The 22,946-nt window shown below is 37.1% G+C and overlaps 3 protein-coding genes across 6 annotated transcripts; 2 read left to right on the forward strand and 1 right to left on the reverse strand.

The window, feature by feature from the left end:
• dnal1 (dynein, axonemal, light chain 1) lies at positions 1–5,986 on the forward strand. The gene is made up of 8 exons (XM_076747874.1): positions 1–311; positions 818–856; positions 1,066–1,175; positions 2,782–2,837; positions 2,941–2,996; positions 3,221–3,347; positions 3,723–3,863; positions 4,541–5,986. The coding sequence occupies exons 1-8, from the start codon at positions 309–311 to the stop codon at positions 4,588–4,590; spliced, it is 582 nt and encodes a 193-aa protein (XP_076603989.1). The 5' UTR covers positions 1–308; the 3' UTR covers positions 4,591–5,986.
• A 1,246-nt stretch (positions 5,987–7,232) lies between these two features.
• Positions 7,233–20,822, forward strand: tedc1 (tubulin epsilon and delta complex 1). Of its 4 annotated transcripts, XR_013078128.1 has the most exons (9): positions 7,233–7,873; positions 8,522–8,606; positions 8,892–9,112; positions 9,220–9,357; positions 9,644–9,709; positions 13,469–13,555; positions 14,396–14,539; positions 15,932–20,370; positions 20,434–20,822. XR_013078128.1 is itself a non-coding variant. In XM_076748092.1 (8 exons), the coding sequence occupies exons 1-8, from the start codon at positions 7,730–7,732 to the stop codon at positions 16,235–16,237; spliced, it is 1,191 nt and encodes a 396-aa protein (XP_076604207.1). In that variant the 5' UTR covers positions 7,233–7,729; the 3' UTR covers positions 16,238–20,822. The 4 variants fall into 4 exon arrangements, 3 of the variants coding, with proteins under 3 accessions (XP_076604207.1, XP_076604210.1, XP_076604208.1); XM_076748092.1 differs by having other exon boundaries at positions 15,932–20,822; XM_076748095.1 differs by lacking the exon at positions 14,396–14,539 and having other exon boundaries at positions 15,932–20,822.
• Positions 17,020–19,354, reverse strand: pth2 (parathyroid hormone 2). The gene is made up of 4 exons (XM_076748097.1): positions 19,245–19,354; positions 18,397–18,501; positions 17,999–18,175; positions 17,020–17,197 (listed from the first exon to the last, which is right to left on the reverse strand). Exons 2-4 carry the CDS (start codon positions 18,498–18,500, stop codon positions 17,020–17,022), a joined length of 459 nt encoding a protein of 152 aa, XP_076604212.1. The 5' UTR covers position 18,501; positions 19,245–19,354.
• Positions 20,823–22,946: the final 2,124 nt, after the last annotated feature.

A 22,946-nucleotide genomic window follows, 5' to 3' on the forward strand; every position in this document is an offset into this window, starting at 1 on the left:
AGTCACGTGTCTATGCTCACGCTACCTTCGCCTAGTCCGATGCGCTTTGTTTGGAATGCATGTGTGATGATTCTCCTTAGATAATACTTAAAGTCTGCAACGTTGTCGTTTTTTGGAAAGTGAGCAATCTGGTTCACTAAGGCCGCTAACTCTCCCTGACAATACGCGTGCACTTCAAATTTAGGGGTGGCTGATTTTACCCTGGATTTGCGAATGACGGCTGGCTTGACCGCAGGGATACTGCGCGTGCGTAGCTTGTCGGTTGCCTTTCAATGCCATAGCAACCAGAGTAGATATCAACCATCAACATGGTAAGTGAAGTGTGTTGTCGATTCTTTTTTCGTTGTTATTTTGTGTTTTTCAGCCAGTTAATACGGCCCTAATTGTAACCACTTATGTGAACATGTAGTGATTCCGCCGGCTTTCTTTTGCTGTAGTTTGCTGAAGTTGACATTGTTGTCGCTGTGAGCTAACATGGGCTAACAATTAGCTATGTAAGTTAGCTAACACTACTTGTCAAATAATGTAACCTGCCGACATCTGTGTGGATGTCCGTGTACAAGTACCGCGCCTGAATCTTGTATTGGGAAGAAGACGACTAGCTCGAGTGGCTGCTAACTAAAGGAAATGTTGAGCAACCAAAATCCTGAAACAAAAATGATAATAAAGACAGTTAATATGTAAAGCCTTTAAGTTAGCTTATCAAAAAAACGTCACGGTTGCTACGTTGTCTACAGTACCTATCTGCTATTTTGTCATCGACAACATAATCCAGCCTCTTCCTGTCTAATTGACCGTGATGATGATGTTTCTCCAGGCCAAAGCAACGACTGTGAGAGAGGCACTGGCCAAATGGGTGAGTGGCATACAGAAAAACACAGTGTGTGTGTGTGTGTGTGTGTGTGTTCATAGTGGTATGTATAATTCATTACTGGAATGCCATTGTGATTTTGCCTGATTGTAGTATAGTTGTAATTGCATATTTTGATCTGCTTGTGTGTGTGTGTGTGTGTGTGTGTGTGTGTGTGTGTGTGTGTGTGTGTGTTTGTGTACGTGTGTGTGCAGGAGGAGAAGTCAGGGGAGAAAGTGAGTGAGGCCAAAGCCATAAAACTGTATGGTCAGGTACCTCCTATAGAGAAAATGGATGCATCCCTCTCCACACTCACAAACTGCGAGTGAGTCCTCTATTGAAGTTGTTGTACACCAGTTTATGTTTACTATGTTCTCTAGCAAGGTTTCGCTACAGTTATTTGAACGTATTGATCTGTTTTTTATACCTAGGATAGATAAAATGATGGATGCCTTATTTCATGTTACTGGATGCAGTTTGAGGGCACATTAAACCATGAGATTAACCTAGTTTAGCTCATTTATTGGATGTCTTTGGGAGCAAGTAGCTACCCTGTTCAAAGGTACATGCTTTTCAACTAAAAAATACATCTTTCATAACAGACGTGTGGGTGTGTTGACAAGAATGTAAACATACCATTTGATTGACAATAAAGGTATGAAGTATTTTCCAGCAGAGCAACAAATTTGGATCAATTCAGCCTGAACAAAACCTATGAATTCTCCAACATGTAATATGGTAGTAGGCTAGCTCTGATAAATGACCTTTGGCACTGTATTGTAATTTGGTAATCTGGTGCAAAATGCTTTTTTTGCTCAATTTCACAAGTTGAACGTTTCTCATGTCTGTAATGTTTCATTTTGTGTACAAGTTATTTGCATTTAGTAACTTTAGGCATAAGGTCAATAAGGCTAATGTCTCTATTAAAGAAAATGTATTATATCCAAGACTTTAACTAATGGTTATATACATTACCAATCAATGAGCCAATTATTTAGATAAAACAACTGGTTGGTTCAGCATTTATTTGATTTACTTTGAAGTTCCTGTTCATGTACACCATGGCAGTGGAGCTACTGTATGCTTTGAAATTGCAAGCAAAGTTTTGTGCCAGGCTGTCTACAGTCCCCAACAAGCTGCAGAATCACATTCTAAAGTTTAGACTTAGGCAAGTGTAGAAGGCGCTGCCTGTGACACTTGACAAGAAACTCCAGTGAACCTGATAAATACAAATTTGCAAAGTAAGTCACTCCAAGCTATGTTGTATTGTTAGGATTTGGGTCAAATTTGTGAAAATATTTGTAAAGAAAATCTTTAAAGCAGTGCACAAAGTATTAACCTGTCAGCCTTGGAGAATAGGCTGTCTTTCCTACCTCTGAGAGGAGCTATGATTTAAACCCACAAATATATAATAGTGGAGTTTTCTCTTACACTTTAAATTGTGAAACTACCCAGAATTTCAGAAACTAACTCTTTAACACAAATCACAGACTGTATACATGAACACATGGACTGTGTCTTTATTTACTGAGTGACAACTCTTCAGTGTTTTGTTTCACAGAAATAGGTCATCATTTAATGAATGAAACCAGGTGAACAAAAATAACACCGATCAGATAACAGTCAAATCAAATGATAAGTTGACATTTAATGTGCTGCCTCTAATATGTATAACCACTTATAAAACACCACTGAAGTACATGAATGATTGGGTAATACTTAACTAGACAAACTGTTTCCCACAAAAACTACAAATTGCTGGCAAGAGATAACTCCAAACAGTTCACTGACAGAATTTTTAGTCGCTGATCATTTAAGAGCAAGTAACAGAGCAGCATGTGCAGTGTGTTTAATCACCAATGTTTTAAACCAGACTAGTATGTCATCCTTCAAATTACTGATATTATGTTACTGCACTGCATCCTCAACAGGAAGCTGTCTCTGTCCACAAACTGCATTGACAAAATAACCAATCTCAATGGCCTGAGTGAGTAATAACTAAGTACATACAGTATAACCACACACAAACGCACTCTGTTCATGGATGGAAATGTGGTGTTGTAATGTGATGTTGTATTGTGTGCTTCCAGAGAACTTGAGGATATTGTCATTAGGAAGAAATAATATAAAGGCCCTCACTGGGCTGGTAAGTTGCATACAGTATGAAACATAGTGAACACTAACTAGTTTAAGTGTTTTATTATTTCTCTCTTTTCCATCTTTTATTGATTTCTGTTTTTCTTTCTGTTTTGCTTGACACAGTTTTTCTAACTTTTTCGAACTAAAAGGAATTTCAGAAGTGGTTGCACATGCTAAATACTCACTTTGAATCATCATTATTTTGCATTCAACATGTGTGTGTGTTTGCAGGAGGCGGTAGGGGACACATTAGAAGAGTTGTGGATCTCCTATAATTTGATAGAGAAACTGAAGGGAATCCAATACATGAAGAACCTCAGAGTCCTCTACATATCCAACAACCTGGTCAAAGAATGGGGTAAGCTACATTCATAAATATAGTCAACACATTCAATGAAATAGACATAGCTAATTAAGTTGCAAAATTACTATGTTGTATTTAATATAATATAGATTCATTGAACATTTAGAGTGATATTTAGAGTGACATTTAGAGCTAAAGTGACCCGTTTAAGAATTTTTTGAAGAGGATAAATATAATATGTCAACATAGTATGTCAATTCTTATCAAAACTCTTTGTGTTGCATGATCTAAAAGAGGCCAATAACAATAATTTCTTTGTTTTACATTAATTATTCTTATTTTTAAAGTTGTGTGCTGATGATTTGTTGGTGTTAAAATTCTCAATGTGGCCCTCTTTAATTTGGTATATGTTTTTTCTGTATTGTGTAGGAGAATTTGTGAGGCTAGCTGACCTGCCATGCCTTGCAGACCTGGTGTTTGTTGGAAATCCTCTGGAGGAGAAGCATTCAACAGAGGGAACCTGGATGGATGAAGCCTCTAAAAGACTACCTAATCTGAAGAAACTAGATGGCAAGAGTGTTTAAAAACTTTGCTAGAAAGATAACTAAACCCCTAATTAACTAATTATTCCCATATGATTACAGGGTATGTTTAAAAATATGGCAGTAACACTTTACTGGTTTTTGTAGTTTCAAAATAATTTCCAGTAATTTAGAATGAATTCATTCAAATGAATTGCTCACATAACTCAGAAAGTCTTTTAGTAAACCAGCTGAGATCAGGTCAGTTGAACAGGAAAGAAATGGAAAATCTGTCTACAGGCAAACATACAGTTCAGCAAATATATAAAAAAGGAACTGAAGATAAGCTGGTACTTAAACCTAGTACATGTCTTCTTTTTATATGAGATTAATGTTTTTTGTACATGGTCCCTCACAAATAAGTGTAATTAAGTAATCTAAAGAATTATAATCAATATATATGAGAGTTTAAATAGATCAGGTTCTTCAAGGAAATTCCTATTTTCCTCATTATTAGTACCAAATTACATATTTCTTTCCAGGAAACTTCCTAGAAAATAATTGGGAAATTAGACAGCCATAAATGTTACTAAATGGCTTCTGGGTCAAAAGGTGAAACCATAAAAACCAGAGACTAACTTCAACATTGTCAGTTCCAGGACAAGGCATACAATAAGTTGTTGCTTTGACGAAATGATGGATATTCTCTTTTCCTGTTGTTTTCAGGAACTCCAGTCATCAAACAAGAAGAGGACGAAGGAGATGGAGAGAACTGAGAAGCATGACTCTCTGCATAACTACAACCCCCTAAAACAGAGTCTTCTCTGTTTTAAGTTTCTGTAGATTTTGTCAAGGTGCTTTTATTTATACATATCTGTAAGGTGAGTTTGAACAGCATAGACTTTGCTCTAGATCAACAAGAGATCAAGAAGCACAGAATAACCACCAAATACACTGAACGTGTATGTTTTAGAGTTGAAAAGGGTATGTTAAATTGTCCTTCAGGCCTTGTGGATTTGGGACCAGAAAGAGGATTTGATAAAGCCTTTACATGATAAGCACATTCCCTAATGCCATTTACAGCATTCTGATTTTTTAAAAACTTTCAAACTATGACTGATATTAAAACTAATACTAATTATTCTTGTTAACTGAATTTTGGCAATACAGTACCATTTGTGGGCCAAAAATGCTAAATTTACAATGTGTTCTTGATATTTTCTGCCTCTCTATGTTCTTCAGGCAAGAACTAAAGTATAGTCTAGTGTACACACTAGTGAGCAGAGACATTTTTGCTGGACCAGATGTTGATCAGGTAATACTATAAGATAACTCATATTAAACTCATATTAGGCGAGAGAAGGGCCAGCGCCCTTCTCTCGCCTAATACGAGTTGGCTTTAAATACCTAACACAGTCCTCTTTCCGTAACATCACCATGGAGAGATTACCAAAGCCAAATATTAGCTGTTACATTGTGTAAGTAGTGGAGCAATTGATGTTTAGAAAAAGTGACTTGGAGTGTCAACCACAGATGAAAAATCCATCAAATGGTTACATCCAGCAGTGGCATACTGTTTTGTCATAAGAATTCAGGAGTTTGCTGAAATCAGGGTCTATTACCAACCTTCTCAGGTAGTAAGCAGTAGTAGCATTAAAATAGGAGGTTAAGTTAGTATGTACTAAACTTCACATGGGACATGAAGGGACCATCTCCAGCTATGTTACAACAGCCTTTGGGCAGGACTGTGGAGCCAACATGATGTCGAGCGTGAAAACCGGCATGACCAAAATACATCCATTGCTCTGATTGTTACTGTGTTATTTGAGATCTTCCTGACTATATAGAGGTCATGTAGCATATGTCTACACTTGATGATATTCAGATTTAACATGAATATGCATTGTAATAAGGTCTGATGTTTATTTTTTTGAAGGACAAAAATTAGCCTACTGTATTGTCAGTTTAAGTTCATTTTGGATCCATAATTTGCACATTGTTCCTGTTCTTTAAGATGTGATACCAAGGTTAATGCATGCAGCATATCCTAATTAATTGTGTCTGTGTACAGTTATTTTCATGTTTTAAATTATTTTAGGTATGTTTGTACATGTAATTGTGAGATGTTTTTAAATGATTTTCAGATTTGAAATAAATACTGAAGTACACCGGTTGAGCCTTGTCATTTGAAATATAGATTTAGATTTATTTGTCTTTCTGCAAGGAAAATTGTTGCCACCTTCCATACAACCTCAGAGTACACAAATACATCAAACCAGACAGAAAACATCAAATTTGACAGATACATACATGAATGGTAATGGAAATCTTGGTAATATATGATAATTTAGTATAGGATTAACGGGATTGTTTTTGTAATTCAAACCAAGAGGGAGTAGTGGAATGTAACAAAGTAGATTTACCCAATTACTGCACTTTACAAATTTACTATAAATTTGAGGTAGTTGTACTTTGTTAAAGTGTTTCCATTTTGTGACTTTACACTTCTTCTACACTACATTTCCAAGGTAAATAATGTACATTTTACTCCACTATATTTGTCTGACAGTTGCTAGTTACTTTTCAGATTATTCATTTGGCATACCCTTCCTGTCTAGTAAAAGGCATCTCCAAATATGGTTATTTTGAATGTCAGTTTTTCTGATAAATTGAAGGATTCACTCTCCCTAAAGTGTTCCTTTATGGGCTGACAAAAATCTTTAACTTCTTAATCTGAATAGACTGTTTAAAACCTTCCCCTGGAGTAGCCGTAAAATGCATTGTCACAAGGCTGAACTCATGAACAGCTGACTTTTACAAGTGTCATCATTGAGAATATGATGCATTACTGTAGATTAAACTATCCAACAGTATATAAAGAGGTTAAAATGATCTCAACCTTAAACATGTACAACAGTAAAAATTAAACATACACATTAATGCAGCAGTATTAATCCAAAAAACACAATTTATTATAGGGTAGCACTGACAGGGATGCTTTCTACAGATTGATTACTTTTACCTTCAATTCTTTCAGTAAATGTTGCTGATAATAATGACATACTTATACTTATGTCAGGTCTAGGAGGACTTACTTGTAGTGGATAATTGTCACAGTGTAGTATTACTTCTTTTTAGAAAAGAATCTGAATACTCCTCCTATCATCACCAAGAGGTTACTTAAGGTATGTAATAGATATATTTTGTCTTCTAGAGTTGCCTCTGTTCACTTAAGGTTTAAGAAATAATATTTTCCTAGAGAGTGCATGAATAAATTAAATGTATATAGAGGTACTTCGAAGTTAAATGACCTCATAATGCACCAGTGAAACGTCGGCCCGGCCCACCTGTCAGAATCACATTTAACCTGAGGGTGGCAGTAATGCAGCATCATGGATGGTAGCTGCCGTAAAACGAAGAAGACGAAGACGAGGACGAAGAAGAAGAAGAAGAAGAAGAAGAAGAAGAAGAAGAAGAAGAAGACGAAGACGACGAAGAAGAAGAAGAAGAAGAAGAAGAAGAAGAAGAAGAAGAAGACAGTTAGGGAAAATAGGGCGGGTGGGCGACATCATTAAAAGTATATTAGAGTGTGGGGACAACGAGCAAGAGAGGAAATGGATATTCCGATGCTACAGTATCTGCCCTTAATGAATAAAGATGGACAGTGAAAACAGAAGATGGCAGTAATGCAACATCGTGGATGCCAGCTGCCGTAAAATCTCAAAGAAGAAGAAGACGATGATGACGAAATTCTCTCCCATTGGCTGTGAAATATGAACAACTCAAATACAAAGCAGTGAAAGTGTCATTGCAAATGTCTCGAAAAAATGGAGAGTGTCTCTGTTGGACTAATTGCGATGGCTGACTGAATAGAAGTTTTATTTATATCCATGTAGTTTCCGGTGGCAGGCTGCCATGCAGCGTAGTAAAGTCGCTGTGAGTGTGCCAGTGAAGCAGGTGATAGGAGCTCTGTGCAGCCTGCTAGTGGCCACCGGCCTGGAAGTTGTACCCTTACCGGAAACCTTCAGGCGGGCTAAATTTGGTGGTGGACACGATGTGGTACGTTCATCTTTTGTCTTTACTCTTCGAGATGGAATGTAACTACATTTTCTGATTTGCAAGGTCCGTACTTACGTGTTGTGTTGAGGTCCTTGTTCTCGAGTAACGTCATTTACATTTTATGCAAGCTACTTTCTGCTTCACGACATTTCATTCAGTCATTTGGTTTTAGTTACAAGGTACTTGAATTTAACGTTACATACAGTAGATGATGATCACTTAATTAGATGTTCTATAAATGAGAGTATAGAATATAATGAGAGTATATATATATGGGTATGTATGTGTGTGTGTGTGTGTGTGTGTGTGTGTGTGTATTTTATTTCATGATGATTTCCTGCTAAATAATAACCAAACCAGGCTTTATTACTGGGATTGTATGGTATTGAGGTAAAATAAATGAAATTTTAATGGTGGCCACTGATCTCAATTGGATCATTGCAAGAGCAGACAATGGGAAACAAGTGGCAAGGATATAAGTACAACAGCAACATTAAAATCAAGTGTCTCGTGGAAAAGAGCCAGAAAACATCTTAGTTTTGGACCATGTTTTATGAAGCACTATGTGTTCTTGTCCTGTGCTTTCAGTGTCGTGTACATATTGACATACTGTACACACATATCTTTCTACTTCCTATTGATTTTCAGGAGGATCAGTTTTGGCTCCTCCTTGCCAACATCCTTCAGACAGCTGGCATTGTTTCCTGTAAAGCTTATGCACAGCGAGGAGGAGGTCAGTCACTCTAAGTTTTTTTTTTTTTCTCAATCTGTTCATGGCTTATCATGCTGTTTTTAGGACTTTACTGATTTCTGATTTGTCATTATTTGAAGACATCCCATTATACAAAACACGCTGTAAATACCCAATAGTTAACAGCTCATTTTATTGTTTTCAAATTAGAATTTGCTTGGAATCACAATAACATTTTGGACAACAGCATTTTGTAAAAAGATACTCTTTTATGATATGAAGTGGACTTGCTGAGTGACTGAATGTCCTTTCTTTGTCTGTGTGTAGCCTCAGAGCAGAGGAAGCTGGTAGTTGCAGGCCTCTGGCGGACTGGCTACCATGCTAACTGGATGTATGGGAGGGAGGGAGGAGATGGAGGGGAGCGAGGGAGATTCACCAGCAGAGACCTTCTCCTGGTGCTGGGGTGGCTGCTCGCTAAAGGAACATTGGAGAAATTGCTGACACAGCGAGTACAGCAATTGGACAAAACACTGCTCACACCTACATCTGTAAGTACCACCAGCACAACACAATATACTGGTAAACCTAAGTCCTTATTTGTATTCTTTGTACTTGTGTACTTTTATACTCTGTCTAATCTCTGTCTGTGTGTCAGGTGAACACTCAGCTTTCCAGTGAGCTCCAGTTAGACTCCTTATCTCTGAGGAAACTTCAGTGGCTCATTGGCTGTCTGAGATACCAGGGGCAGACCCTGCTGTCCATGCAAGAAGAGCAAACTCGTTTGCTTTATGCTGTGAGAAAATCCCGTCTTTCTGACTTTTCCACTGGCTACCATTCTGTATTTGTCAGATGCTGCAATGTAAAACGTTGTTTGAAGTTCGACAAATTAGAAGTTTTGGAGTATAACTGCAGGATGATTGCAAATCACAGAAGACTTCATTCCAAACAGTAGCCAAAGAATGCATAAGTGTAACCTTCAATAATGTGAGCTTCCCGTAAGACAGCATGAAGTTAGAGTTTAGTTACTGTCAAGTGTTTTTCTGTATAAAATCAGATAGACATATTGTTTTTTTTCTCAGGTTTTGTTTGCTATCCCACCCTCCACTGTGTCCTCTTCTGATCAAAGCTCAAAATTGCTAAAGGAGGTAAGTGTGTGTGTGTGTGTGTGTGTGTGTGTGTGTGTGTGTGCTGTTATCAAAATGAATTACTTAAAACATGCTCTTCTCATAATTTGAGTCATAGTTAGATAACAAAACATTTTACTGACTATGGAAGCTATGGGGGACAATATTAAAATGGTAATGCAAACTTGCAAATCAACATGTAATTCACAATAGCATTATCATTTTCTGTTTATGTATGTGTTATTTCAGTGAAAATGAAAAGGCAGTAATCCAATTAAATTTTTCATATGGGTATTCACTTACCATATTAAAATGAAAATGGAAAAGCTGTTTGACATTTCATTTTCAAATACTTAATCTCCTCTAAAGTAGACAGTATGCAGTAAGGGAAACAGCATCCCCAATCTATTGCAGTTATAATTACATGTCAGCATGCTCTGAAGTGGACAAAATTCAAATGAAAATGGAGACAGGTCTACAGTTAGAATATCACCTCCTCTGTGGTGTGTCCCTCTCGGCAAAATCCGTTCAATTAGTTTGTACTGATTTGAGAGTAAGATGAAGATAGCAGCTTTATGATTTGTTACTGTGTTTTTTACCATTCGGCTAATTTTGTTCCTGGGGATTTGGCTAATTTCAGGCATGTTAGAGCCACTAGTAAAACCTAAACCTCAATATAACAGAAAGAGCAAAAACTAGCTAGTTCCCAGAAACTGGCTTGTTTGTTTTTGTTTTTGCATGCACAGAGTTCACTGTTGTGTGTTTTGTTCCTGTTCTGTTGTTTATGAATCAGTCTGTATAAGAAGTTGTAAGTATAATTTCATTACTATAATAACAACAGATCTAGGGCCTTCTTAATTACTCCTTGAAATAGCACAATGTCATCAAATCACAATTTGATCCTGATACAATTCATACTTTGCAAAGTAACAGGAAAGAACAAGTATTTTGTTTTTCTTTTTTTCTTACAGGTGGGGCTGAAGGATTCGCCCCTGTTGAATTCTGTGTGGACAAAAACAAAAACAAATCATAATGCTGCTATCTTCATCTCATGTTCAGACTATGGGGCTTGTCTGACTGCCACATGGATCTGTACTGTAATCAGGGTTTCCCCCAGAAAACTTGCTAAGCCTGGTGGTAGGGCCGCTAGAGAAGCCCACCGGCGGCCCACCGTGTTTTTGTAAAAAAAAAAAAAAAAAAAAAGGTAAAAGCTGACAGCAATTTTGAAATTATGACTATTATGTGTTATTGTAAGCCATTTATTAACAATACTTAAACGTAGAGTCTTACAAAAAGGCACAATCTTGAAATGCGGTTTTAACAATCACAAAAAAAATACAATTAAAATAAATAATATCAATTGTTTACACTTAAGTTAAATCCTAGCAAACCTTAAAACAAGCCATTGCTGGTCACATTTAAAAGTAAAATAAATTAACATTAAAAAAGTGCAAACATGGCCAAGGGGTAAAAACAGGGAACTCAGAGGCTGAAGAGGGATGCTGTACTGTGACCTCTTCTACTTCTTGCTGCACATGGTGCACATTGGATCAGTGCAAGCAATCCATCTGGGTTTTTCAAAGAACTCTTCCAGAGCCTCATTGTAGTCAAGCTCAGCCACAGAGGGACCATTTATTTTGATGCGGAGGCAGGCAGTTAGGCTTTTCCCCTTTTGCTTGCTGCCATCTCAATGCTAGTGTGATGGTGTATAGACCCAATATGTGCGTTCAGCACATCTTGCCTATAAGTTGTACAAGGAGCTTCAATGAAGACTCTGGTTGAGGATCCTTGCGTTGCCTGCTGGTGGTGGTTGCGACACACCTGGCAAAACATACCTAAGAACGACACAAAAAAAAGCCACAGCTATAAAACGAAGCGTATCTAATGCTGAACTTAGTAGCAAAATTTGCTAAACCAACATGAAATTAGCGAGCATAATATTGTTAATATTTTAGTATATTGTACAAAACATGCTTACCGTACTTGGTCTTGTAGAGCCATCTGCTAAATTTCGGGTCAGCTAACCATTTTGGTTTAAATCCGCTAGTTCGATGTTTACCATCGCGGCTCGCAGAAGGCTGCTCTGACAACGTGCTAACATCCGTGCTAACTTGCACTGGCTCTGCCTCATCATTGGGCCACGGCTCGGTCGGCTCGCCGGGGATGCACTGCGCTCCTCCAACTTCGGTGCTTTATAGGCCTGGCGGGCCGCCAGGCTACTGGGGGAAACCCTGATTGTAAAGCTCTCACACATACTACATCTGTATCTCTCTGGGATACTGAGAAAGAATATAAAAGGAAGTCATTAAAACTACATACTTTCTATCATCTATCTTTCAATCGAGCCAAGTTTACAGACATCAAGCTAGGCTGCGAGGCTAAGTTATAGGCTTAATTACTCACCCTCCAAAATGTACAACCAGGTTTTAGGTGTACACACATATATACGCACACACACAGTGCTTAACAAATTTATTAGACCACCTGTCATAAAAACGAGAAAAACATAAATATATTAGAAGAAAAATGTTATTGTTATTTATTTGGCAAATAAAGTGAAACAACTAAATAGTCCTTTTCACACATAATAACCAAAAAACATCATATTTTGTATGGCCTCTTTTGGCCTTGATAACAGCTTGCATTCAGTGGGCACCTTTAGCTTAGCCATGACTGTCCACAAACCAACTGCAGAGAGCTGCTGTTTTTCACCTGTTGAGTTGATTAAAACAGCTGTTCCCAATGAATGAGGGTAATAAGGATGCTGTAGAACAGCTTGGACTATTTGGAATGGTATAGAACTTTTGATTTTCCCATAGACCGTGCCAGTTTGCAAAGGGTATGAGTAATTTTGGACATGCCACTTTGTGTTCAAATGTAAATAAAAGTTGAGAAATATTTTTTTCCACAATAATGCCTCTTGTACATTGTCTTATTATCTTCTGGAAGACATCTGTGTCTTTTCCACTCAAGAAAAACTTGCTGATTGAATAGAAGTAAACTTGCCAGGGGTATGAATAATTTTGGGCTTGACTATCTATCTATCTATCTATCTATCTAGATATAGATATGGATAGATATATATAGATAAAAATATACACACATAAACACAACTTATTTACCCTTACCCATTCTTCTGTTAACTTTAATTCATCATTTAAAACCCAGGCAAGTTCTCCAGGTGTGTCTGCTGATATATGTATTGTGAAATTTTTAATGTTTTTTTGAAAATGTGGCATAATTCAAAATTCAAAAATCTGTAAAAATGGAAAACAGAAGCATCCCTAAAGAACTTCCTTGAGTAAGTTGTAGATCTAACTGCAATTAAAATGCACAGTATATTTCCTGTTTGTGAGACAACTTTGATCCATACAGCAGTAGATATTTCAGCCATAACAGCTCAACTCAACAGCTCTCATGACAACTTGTGATTAAATATTTCAAATGCTTCTCTCAAATCCAACCATACAGCATCAATAACTTTTTGCTCAATTTCTTTTCATCCAGTCATCAGGATTTAATGTCGTAGTTGCAGAGTGCCCCTTTTTATATGTATGATGATCATTTTTTTAAGAAATACTATTACATACTATTACTGTTTTTTTCCCAAATTTTACTGAAAGGACATGGTAGGATTATTGGTTGACTATTTTTACCTGATATATTAGCATTCTTGGTGAGAGTAACTGTCTTGACTCTTTTCACTCTGAAAGACAAACTTAGAGATTTAAACTTAAATCAATAATGTAAGATGTAACACTGTGTGTGCATGTGTTATAGGACTGTTTGTGTATGCAGCAGCTCTGTGACCTCCTAGAAGCATATCTGAACTGGAAAAAGGTGGAAAAAGTCTTCTGGACATGGTTGGTGAGTTAGACACAACAACACACAGGAAAACGACTCTGGAACAGACATCTTCACTGGGGCCAGATAGGTTCAGACTCCTATCCATTCCAGCATTCGTGAATGCAATAAGCTTTAATAGTCTTCAGAGTTCAATGTAAAATGTGTTTTATTGCTTTACAGCAGGTACAACAAAACCAAGCTGGTCCCAGGGAGCACCATTAGAAACAGAAATTACACTCATTTATGCATTTTAATGTAGAGCTTCTGGAAGGTTATTTCCATCAATATATTCTTTTGGCCTGACAAGATACTGTTGTTTCATTTTCGTGGTTTCCTCTGCCCTCTGAAATTTATTGGTGTCTGTCCTCCTCAACAAGTGATATCTTCACAGAAGTTGATATCAAACACACTCCTTTACTCCTATGTATAAGACACCATTGTATTCAAGGACTCACAAAAAATAAAATGCATTATAACAAGAATATATAAAATGTGTAATTATAGTGATAGTAAATATATAGTGAATATGATCTATCAAGATTTTTTGACAATGCATGAATAGATACGATTTGGACATGGTGGTTCATGATTCCTTATAAATTGAATTAGGCACACATTCCTGGATGCGGCATATAATTTCCTGCTGAAGGAAAATGTAAAATTGTAAAATTTTGAAAAAGTGAAAATTCACACCAGAGGGTGTGGATTTGGACACCGATGTATTTTATTTTTTCTTTTGACTCGTTACACAATTATTGCTCCCAGCCCACAGATTTGCTACATTGTCCTCTCAGTTTCCTCCAAGATGGCAGCAGCCACATGTACCAGGAAATGTGACACAAAGCATGTGTATATGTGTAGGACAGTGTGGTGGACTGCCACCTGACAGATCCTGTTGTTGAGACGCCTACACATGCACCCAATGGGAGTGCTAGACTGTGTCACCATGGAAACCGGGGGCTAAAGAAATTGGAGGAGATGCTGTTGAGACTGCCCACAGTACAGGTGTGCAACACATATTGAAGGGGTCCATTCAGACAGAGGTCATTGCTTCATGGTTTTGATCAGACTTTAATAATCTTTGTGGAGAACTGTTTCTTTCATTTATACACAAACAGAAATGTCAAGCCCACAATATGTGATTTTAGGAGGAGTTAAGTGTTCAAACATTTTCTTGACAAACAACAGTTTAGCTATTCATTCAGCACTACTTTGCTCAAAAAAACACACTCCTAAGATCAGACAGTAATCACTCAAGAAACCTTATCTTCTCAATTGGACAGTTTTACAGGCAACATTGAAACTGTAGTAAGTACTGATGATTTCCAGTCAAAAGCCCCTGAACTTAAGGAATGCTTCAACATTAGAGGATATTCTTTTACATACATAGGTTCAGCCTATCAGAGAGCTGTGAGCAAATGCCAGACTTTCTCAAGAGTTTGCTTTTCAACTGTTTTCAAATCACCATCTATACAAATACAACAACCAATACTTAAATATTGGCATGTCCTATGAAATGATTCTTCTTTGAAGGATATCTTTTCTGAACCCTGTTAACTTTATTCAGACAAATATGTAGACTCTCACATCCATTCAAGCTCTGCTGTCCATTGTAATACCATCTCCCCATGCTAGCTTTTATGTGTGGGTCATTGTGCTCACTGCTCTAAATCCACTGATACAAAATAGTTGGTGCTGCCATGCATGTGGAGAAATTTATAAATAAATTGCAACACATTGACATGAGAGTGGTATCAATTCTCTCATCTCAAAGCCTTAAATGTGCTTAGCAAAATTTGGAACAATTCCTTTATTCTTTAATTGGTTGACAAACACTTGCACATATTGGGTATCATTCATCAAGCATTTATATGCACTGACTTGATAGTGAAATTTTGATATGAAAACAATAAAAACGTCTCTGTGATTGATCAGCATTTTCATTTTACTGAAATGTTAGTTGAAAAGTAATAAATAAATGTTTCACTGGTAGTACTAATATCAAGTTCTTTGAATGACTTGCTGTACGTTTTAGACCATAAAATATTAAGGAAAGTGCAATTAATGTTGTTAATACACAAAATGTCATTAAACATTTTCCATTATTGTTTCAGGGTGGTTTAGTGTACAGTGTGATAGAATAATATCCTACTTAAGATATAAGCAACTGATTATTTGCTTGATGTTTGGTGGCAATAGGTGTGAAATTAGCTATCATTTCTAGCATAGTAGAGTAACATTATGTTGCCGCATTGATTTTACCTGAATAGAATAGTCAAAAACAAAAAGTTTGATTTCAAGCAGGAACTGTCTGATTAAAAGATAAGTAAATAAAAAGGAAAATATGGCAGTGTGAAGAGAGAAAGTTTAATATTAACATTTTGTAATACATTGCAGGGAGGACCAGAAAACACCTCCCTCCCTCCTCCTCTCTCCTGTCTTCCATCCCTGCCTTCCTTCCCCAAGGCCTCTCGAGCCAGGCTCCAGACTGAGAGGCCTGTCAAATACAGCAGGGACCCAGCAGAGGGGCTCCACGGTGGGGCTCAGGCTCCAGACGAGCTCCCATCATCTCATGCTGTGCAGGTGCTTCTTCAGATAGAGGCTCTGCTGCTGGAGAGGAGGGACGGGCAGAGACTGGCGAATAGGATGCGGCTACAGGAGATGGTTGGCAGGCTGGACAAACTGGTGTTGATACCACCATAGACTTTTTTGTTTATTCATCAGCGTGGAATATGACTATTATTTGTTTGATGGAAGTGATCTGATATTCAGAAAGCTGATGTATCAGTTCAGAAATAGAAATAGTTTCAGCACATTAAACTAACAGGATACAGCTTTAAGACTGATGGTAGGCAGTTTTTTTTTTTGTTTTGTTTTGTTTTGTTACTAAGCACGTAAGATTGGTACCAATATTCTCATCTCACCCTTACAAAGAAAGCAAGCAAGGGCATCTCCCAATACATAGTACAACTAATTTAATGTTTTGTACATTTGCTTTGTGAAAGCCAGGTACATATGTCTAAATGTGCTGAACATGCCTCTAAAATGTGTTAATGGACCTTCACAGACATTTATTTAACTAATACAAACAAGTCCTGCTTTTGGCTGAAGTTAAATTGTGTAGAAGATACTGATAGATGATTAGAATAACAGTACTATTAAATTCAGCTGTCATTAAACCTATACAGTATTTATGAGGTCAAACAAAAGCTGCAGTTGTCAAAAGCATAATTTGCATCTTTATTTATGTATCAAATTCAATAATACAATTATTTTCAACAGGACCAACAAATTCACTTCAGGTTTATGTATTGTTCAACAACTGAAAACCTGTTTCTGCCTCATTCATTGGACCATCTGGTGGGAAACAATAACTTAATTACAGTTTTGAGCAGGATTGGAAATAGAACAGAAGATGTTAATGTCCACATTATGTTCAAGTCTCCAGCTGAGCAGTTACCCAGAGACTTAGTATCCCTACAGGATCATGAAGAGTTAACCACCAGTAGTTTCTGCATGTAGGAGTTAAGCCACTTTTGTCTCTCCATGGAGGTGAGGAGTTTACTCTTTTCCCTGAAGGCAGCATCATCAGCCACTACCATGTTCCTCTTCACCGTGCCAGAACCCTGAGACGACCATTCAGCCGGCCACGCCGTCTCCATGCTAGAGATACACAGATCAAAAAAAAATCCAGGTACCAGAGGCTCGAACACTAATAGGTATTCCACTGATGTTTGTTTTTTTTCCTGGATCTTGATTTGAAATTTGAAAATATAGTCTATTTAAGATGCACTGCTTGATTTTTGTATGACTGCTGACAGCATGCTAAGTCCCCAAGGTTAAATAACAACATATGTGTTAATTGTTGAACTTAATAGTGGAATTTGTGACCTTTGGACAGAGCTAGATTAGCTGTTTCTCGTACCTTGTTTCTAGTCTTTGTGCCTTGAGCTTCATACTTATCACACAGATTTGTCTTGACTTGATTTTTCCGAATGTCAAACTATATTTGAAGGGTCAGCTCACCCAAATCAATCAATCAATCAATCAATCAATCAATAAATATAAAATAAAATAAAAAATTCATTTATTTTTCCACACTTCAAATCCTTACTGTTAGGTCGGAAAATACTTAATAGTTTTATCTTGACCTTCATGTAAAAAATATTTATGTGAAAAAAATGCTTGGTTAAACTTCACATTGTAGATATATGTAAAATGTTGCAAAGAGATTTTAGGGCTTTTTTTTGTTTTAAACAAGTTCTCCTCGGATAAAGCATTGCATTCCTTTAACACTGTCAGACTCACAATGGACTGTTAGACTGAATAGATTGTTGGAGGGACGTTATAAAATATCAGTGTCACTGAATGTAAGTGTTGTGGCTGCTGTTCAACATCCATGTTCTTCGTGTTGCTTCACTTGATTAGAACTTAATAATAGAATTTTGCCCACAATGTGGTTACCTCGCCTCTGCCCTTTCTGGGGCAAACAGCCACGTTTCCCTCATCAGTCCTGCTTTGCTGTCTGCTGCTGCTCTGAGGCTGGGGGCTGACATCATTTGAATGCTCCAATCATGGAGAGAGATGGAGGGGAAGAGGACATAGTCATCTTGTTGAGGTTCCGCTGAATCATCAGGACTTCTGGAATCAGATAAAATTAAACTTGATTCCTTGGAAAACATATTTAATTATATTATGTAGGAATCAAAATAAGTAGAGTATTATGGAGAAAATAAAGTTAGGTATTTGAGGTATTTTTTTAGTTCATTGGTCTGTTACTTTGGCAGTTATTCACTCCAAACCAGTATACCGTTAACAGTGATAGTTTGCTGCTGCCTTGATGAGATTTAGTGAGTAACGACCTGAGAGGTGGTCCAGGCTGAGGGAAGCTAGATGTCACCAAGGTCATACCCAGAATGCATAGACACAGAAAGGACATTCGAGGCAAAGTAGGCGGTTCAGACATCCTAAAAAAATGGGAAAAAAATTCTTCCTTTACAATAATTCAAGTACATGTTAACTAGTTGTGTATTTCTTCAAACTAATCAACAATAACGTAAACAAAAGCAAAATCAATATAAATGAATATCAATATGTTTTTCACAATGAAAAATAGAAAAATATACCTCAAGGCTATGGCAAGGCTTATTTCTAACTTTTACATTTTTCATATCAACATATACAAAGAGAATTCTCAATATTATTAGAGCAATTTTCTTAGGCTTGTTCCACTTTCCACAAGCTTCTGTATAATGCCTGAAAAAAAGCTGTTTCTTTGGTGTTGCTGTCTGTATTTTTGACACTCATAGTATATTTAAAATAAGATACAATAGACTTATATCATAATTTCTGTGTAATCTGCAATGAGCTCTCTCCAAGATCACCTGACAACTTGGAAGCTGCTGGTTTCATGTGAATATTTGGGATCTAAAATGATTCAGTAATGGTTGAGGCATCTTGACATCGCCTCTGCATGCCTTAAAGAACCATTTTAGATTGTGTATGTATGTTCCACAGCTCACGAGAGCTCAAATCAGATATTTTTTCTTAAAAATTGTGCATTGTGTGCACTGAGTCAATAACAAAACCCAACAAGCTTGGAAAACCCCTTCTGTTTTTGAGGTTTAGTATGTGCTCAGCTGGTGCTAAATTCTGCTAATCATGCTAATCATCAATAATTTTTTAGGCAGGTAGTTGGTTGATTTCTTACCTGCTTCTCAGGTAGATGTTTTGGTCCGTTTGTCCCTCTGTCCGTTAAAAGTTTGTAGCAGCAAGCAGCTTCTCAAGGTTAGACTTCAGAGCTTAAAGGTCAGGCATTAGACAAGCAGAGAAATGTTCCAGGGTAAACCGTTAACCACTGTGACAGAAATTACTTTGTGCAGTCAGGTACTTTCTGTTGGTTGCTGCTTAGGATCTACCACTTATTTCCGTTTTTTTACACTTGGACTGCTGGTTGCTTCTGTAAGTGGCTGCATGAAGGTCTACTGCCGTTGAAAACAATCAGTTTCTTGTTGTACTTACTTATATACCCTGGACTTGAATGTTTTAACCCACCATCCCCCTAACCCACCCACACATATACACAAACATACACACCCTTCTCCAGATCAAACCAAGTTTGACTTTAGCATGCAGGAAGACAGCCCTAACGGAAGTGCTGTCAGCTTGTTAGTGTCCCATTTCAAAGACTCTTCGTCATGGTGCTGTTGTGGAGAGCCCACAATCTTATTACTGAAAGTCATAGTGCTTGTGTGTGTGTGTATGTGCAAGTTGTGACAGATTAACCAAACACTGGCTGGTTCCCCAAAACTAAGGCATTATTGTCTCACTTTTCCTATACAGAAAAAAAGAGATATTTATATGTATTTGCAATAACTGACTTGGGGACACGGGCACAAGCTGCAAACACAACACTGATACTGTGTGTATGTGTGTGTGTATATATATATATATATATATATATATATATATATATATATATTTTACATTCATTTAGAGTCATGTTTGTCCTATATTTACTGTACTTTTAGTTCTGTTTGAGTCATCACCATTTCCTATGTTTCCTATGTTCACCAGCTAATCACTAACTGTGTGTCGCCATTTTCTGCTGGGCAGGAAGTGTACAGTAGTTTTTGGATCTTTTTGCTGAAAACAGCTCCCTGCTGCAGCTGAAAACTATGCTATGAGAGCAGTGAGAGTGATTCAAAATAAAGTGAAGGGCTCTAAAACTGTAACAATGAGCTGAAAGCCGGAGAGGGGAACTGAAGAGTTGGTGCCCATAGGGTACATTTTTCAGGAACAATGAATGTCAAAATTTCATGGCAATCTATCCTGTAGTAGCTGAACCAAAGTGGTGAGCTGACATTGCCACTCCTAGAGCTACATCTAAAAATGTTGAGTCATTTTCCTTGTGGTTCCTATGCAATCACCTATAGTAATTTATAGACCAACACATTTGGAGAGGACATGACAAACTTAACATGTGGACACCCAATCAAGCCTTTCTCACCCATGCCACCCATATTTAGATGGTACTATATTTTGTTTTGAATGCTGCAAGTTACGTATCATGACAATGCAGTTGATTTGATCACCTGTTTAGAGGGCTGTCAAATCCATCAAAATAGACCATCTCAATGTTTAACATTTCAAAACAGAAATACTTTAAATATATGAGGAGATGCCACTTTGGTCAGTTCATAGAGAGAGAGCATACAGAGTGTAAATACTATTTGGTACCTAAGAATTCCATGGTAATTGTGTCAGTGCAGTGCGGGCTATATGACTTGGGATTTATTACAAAGAATAACTAATGCACATGTAAACACACTTGTAGGTCATTCTACAAAGGTGTTAAATGCATGTGTATCAAATAGGCACAATAATGAAAATGAAAACAATGAACAATTCCATTATGTCATCTTCATCCTCTCAGCTAATGTTCATAAGATGGCCATTCTATTCAAGAAAAACTGGGTGAAACATCTGTAGACATTCTTGGATTTGATAGGACAGCATTGCATAGTAAACATTTCCCAGACAAATCAGTTTATGATTGTGTAAATGTTCTCTGACTTTTCTGTGGAAGAGACAGGCATCACTACTGTATAAAGACACCTTGTTAGTGTGCCAGAATCAAGAAACCCTCAATCTCCGAACATTAGCTATTTAGAAGTGTTAATAAAAAAATAAAAAAAAAAAAGAATGTGTATGTGTCCTTTCACATGCATATATTTGATACTTTGCCCTTGGGAGAAGAAATATTTTATATGTGTGGATTCCAACTGAAATGGAAGACAAAAGGTGAAATGGTGGAGATTCTGCAGAGTTTGTTAGCATACAAAAAGCTTGTTACCATTTAAGAATCTCGTTATGGGTCTTGTTGGAAATAATGACCTGTGCACAGGAAGCAGCTGGTCTTAACAAGGGCTCTGCAACACACTGATTTTATAGAGAATAACAAGCTTCACACTCAAAGCCTGCACCACCTCTACCTATGTTTTCATCAGAAATACTGGCAACTCCCATCTGTGCCATTGTACATGTATTCATCAGTTGAAAAACCAATGACAAATTCTGTGTTTGGTGGTTTTTGGAAAATTAAAATTTTTGAAAATTCAGCATGGACCACATATATTGTCCATTGCTGCGTGATATAGATGTGATATAATCGAGGTAAAGTAGAGAGCAATCAGGTTCAAAAGGCTGAACTTTGCAGTGAGTAAAACTGTTTTCATCACAGGGTTATACGTTTAGTATACTTGAAACAAACTAATTTGTACAACCTGTCATCAATGTCAAAAAGGCTAAACTGTTTGCACTTGTTTTAATGGCAACACTTGAAGCCGGGGTGAAAAGCTTGCCACTATAGTCCCTTTCTGGCAGCATTCCACATCTCTATACAGCAATACTGTCAGTTGTGAAAAAGCTATTTTAAAAAAGGCCCAATTTCCACTTGAATGTTGCATAGTTTCAGATACTAGTATGTCCATGAACTGTAATGGAAATGGATTCTTCACCTCCTGATCACTGTAGGTGTTCCTTGCTGGTTGGTGTCTAGCTGGTATATAATCCGCAGTTTAGTCTGTCAAGTGTCATACCTTCAGCTGACAACCACAGATAAACAAATTGCCAAGGAAATGTACAATCACTTTCCTGGATAATATCAATAAAGCTGATGAATGTGGTGTCCTTGACATCCATTTTACTTTCACAGAGAGCTGAAGTTATGAATATACATTCTTGTTTTGATATATGTAATCTCTACATGCAGATATTGGATATGAAAGAAAAATCTGTTTGCAAGGGACAAGAGTTTGGTATCAGAGGTGTTCTGGCTTTTGTTTGTAGTCTGAGTAGTACTGACCAATCATGTCTGAGCAAACTTTGGTTGCATGCAGGCAAAAAGTTCGTGTGGAGTGCAAAAGAGACGAAACGCATTAGCTAAAAGGCAGTCTTGAAACTCATTGGCTATTGTTTAAGGCTGATTTAGCTTTGTTTTAGCTTTTTAAAAATTTATCTGCATTCATATGCATATACAAATATACATTATTTACAAGTAAAAAGCCTCATGACTTTCATGTCAGCATATTGTGAACATATTGTGATGGGATATAACTCCTGAATTTACTAGCAGTGAATAAATAATTTACAAATTTTATAGATTAGTTGCTAGCCAAGCATGAATTTGTGTTTGGCTTGTGCAAAAAAAACCATTTATATTTTCTGTAAGGCAATAATGCAGTTCTAAATGTTCGTAATACATTAAAAATGCTTAATAAGTTCATAACAAGCAGCCCTTTTTCAAAAGGTACAGTTAGTGGTTATACAGTCCAATCAGTCATGGGGAGTTTTCACAACCTGGCAACCCAAAAGTTGTTCCTATTAATGGGTTTAACTTATTTATAAAGCA

This window comes from Chaetodon auriga, chromosome 14, assembly GCF_051107435.1.
Source record: "Chaetodon auriga isolate fChaAug3 chromosome 14, fChaAug3.hap1, whole genome shotgun sequence".
NCBI classification, from domain to species: Eukaryota; Metazoa; Chordata; class Actinopteri; order Chaetodontiformes; family Chaetodontidae; genus Chaetodon; species Chaetodon auriga.

What these genes read in the sequence shown, in the direction of transcription:
- dnal1 (XM_076747874.1), top strand. An exon ending in CAACCTGGTCAAAGAATGGG is followed by an intron (nt 3,348 to 3,722) that starts GTAAGCTACATT and finishes TGTATTGTGTAG; the next exon opens with GAGAATTTGTGAGGCTAGCT. An exon ending in TAATCTGAAGAAACTAGATG is followed by an intron (nt 3,864 to 4,540) that starts GCAAGAGTGTTT and finishes TGTTGTTTTCAG; the next exon opens with GAACTCCAGTCATCAAACAA.
- pth2 (XM_076748097.1), bottom strand. Translation starts at nt 18,500, where the DNA reads ATGTCTGAACCGCCTACTTTGCCTCGAATGTCCTTTCTGTGTCTATGC. An exon ending in CAGCCTGGACCACCTCTCAG is followed by an intron (nt 18,176 to 18,396) that starts GTCGTTACTCAC and finishes ATCTGATTCCAG; the next exon opens with AAGTCCTGATGATTCAGCGG. An exon ending in CCAGAAAGGGCAGAGGCGAG is followed by an intron (nt 17,198 to 17,998) that starts GTAACCACATTG and finishes GTGTATCTCTAG; the next exon opens with CATGGAGACGGCGTGGCCGG.
- tedc1 (XM_076748092.1), top strand. Translation starts at nt 7,730, where the DNA reads ATGCAGCGTAGTAAAGTCGCTGTGAGTGTGCCAGTGAAGCAGGTGATA. An exon ending in TTGGTGGTGGACACGATGTG is followed by an intron (nt 7,874 to 8,521) that starts GTACGTTCATCT and finishes ATTGATTTTCAG; the next exon opens with GAGGATCAGTTTTGGCTCCT. An exon ending in CACTGCTCACACCTACATCT is followed by an intron (nt 9,113 to 9,219) that starts GTAAGTACCACC and finishes TCTGTGTGTCAG; the next exon opens with GTGAACACTCAGCTTTCCAG.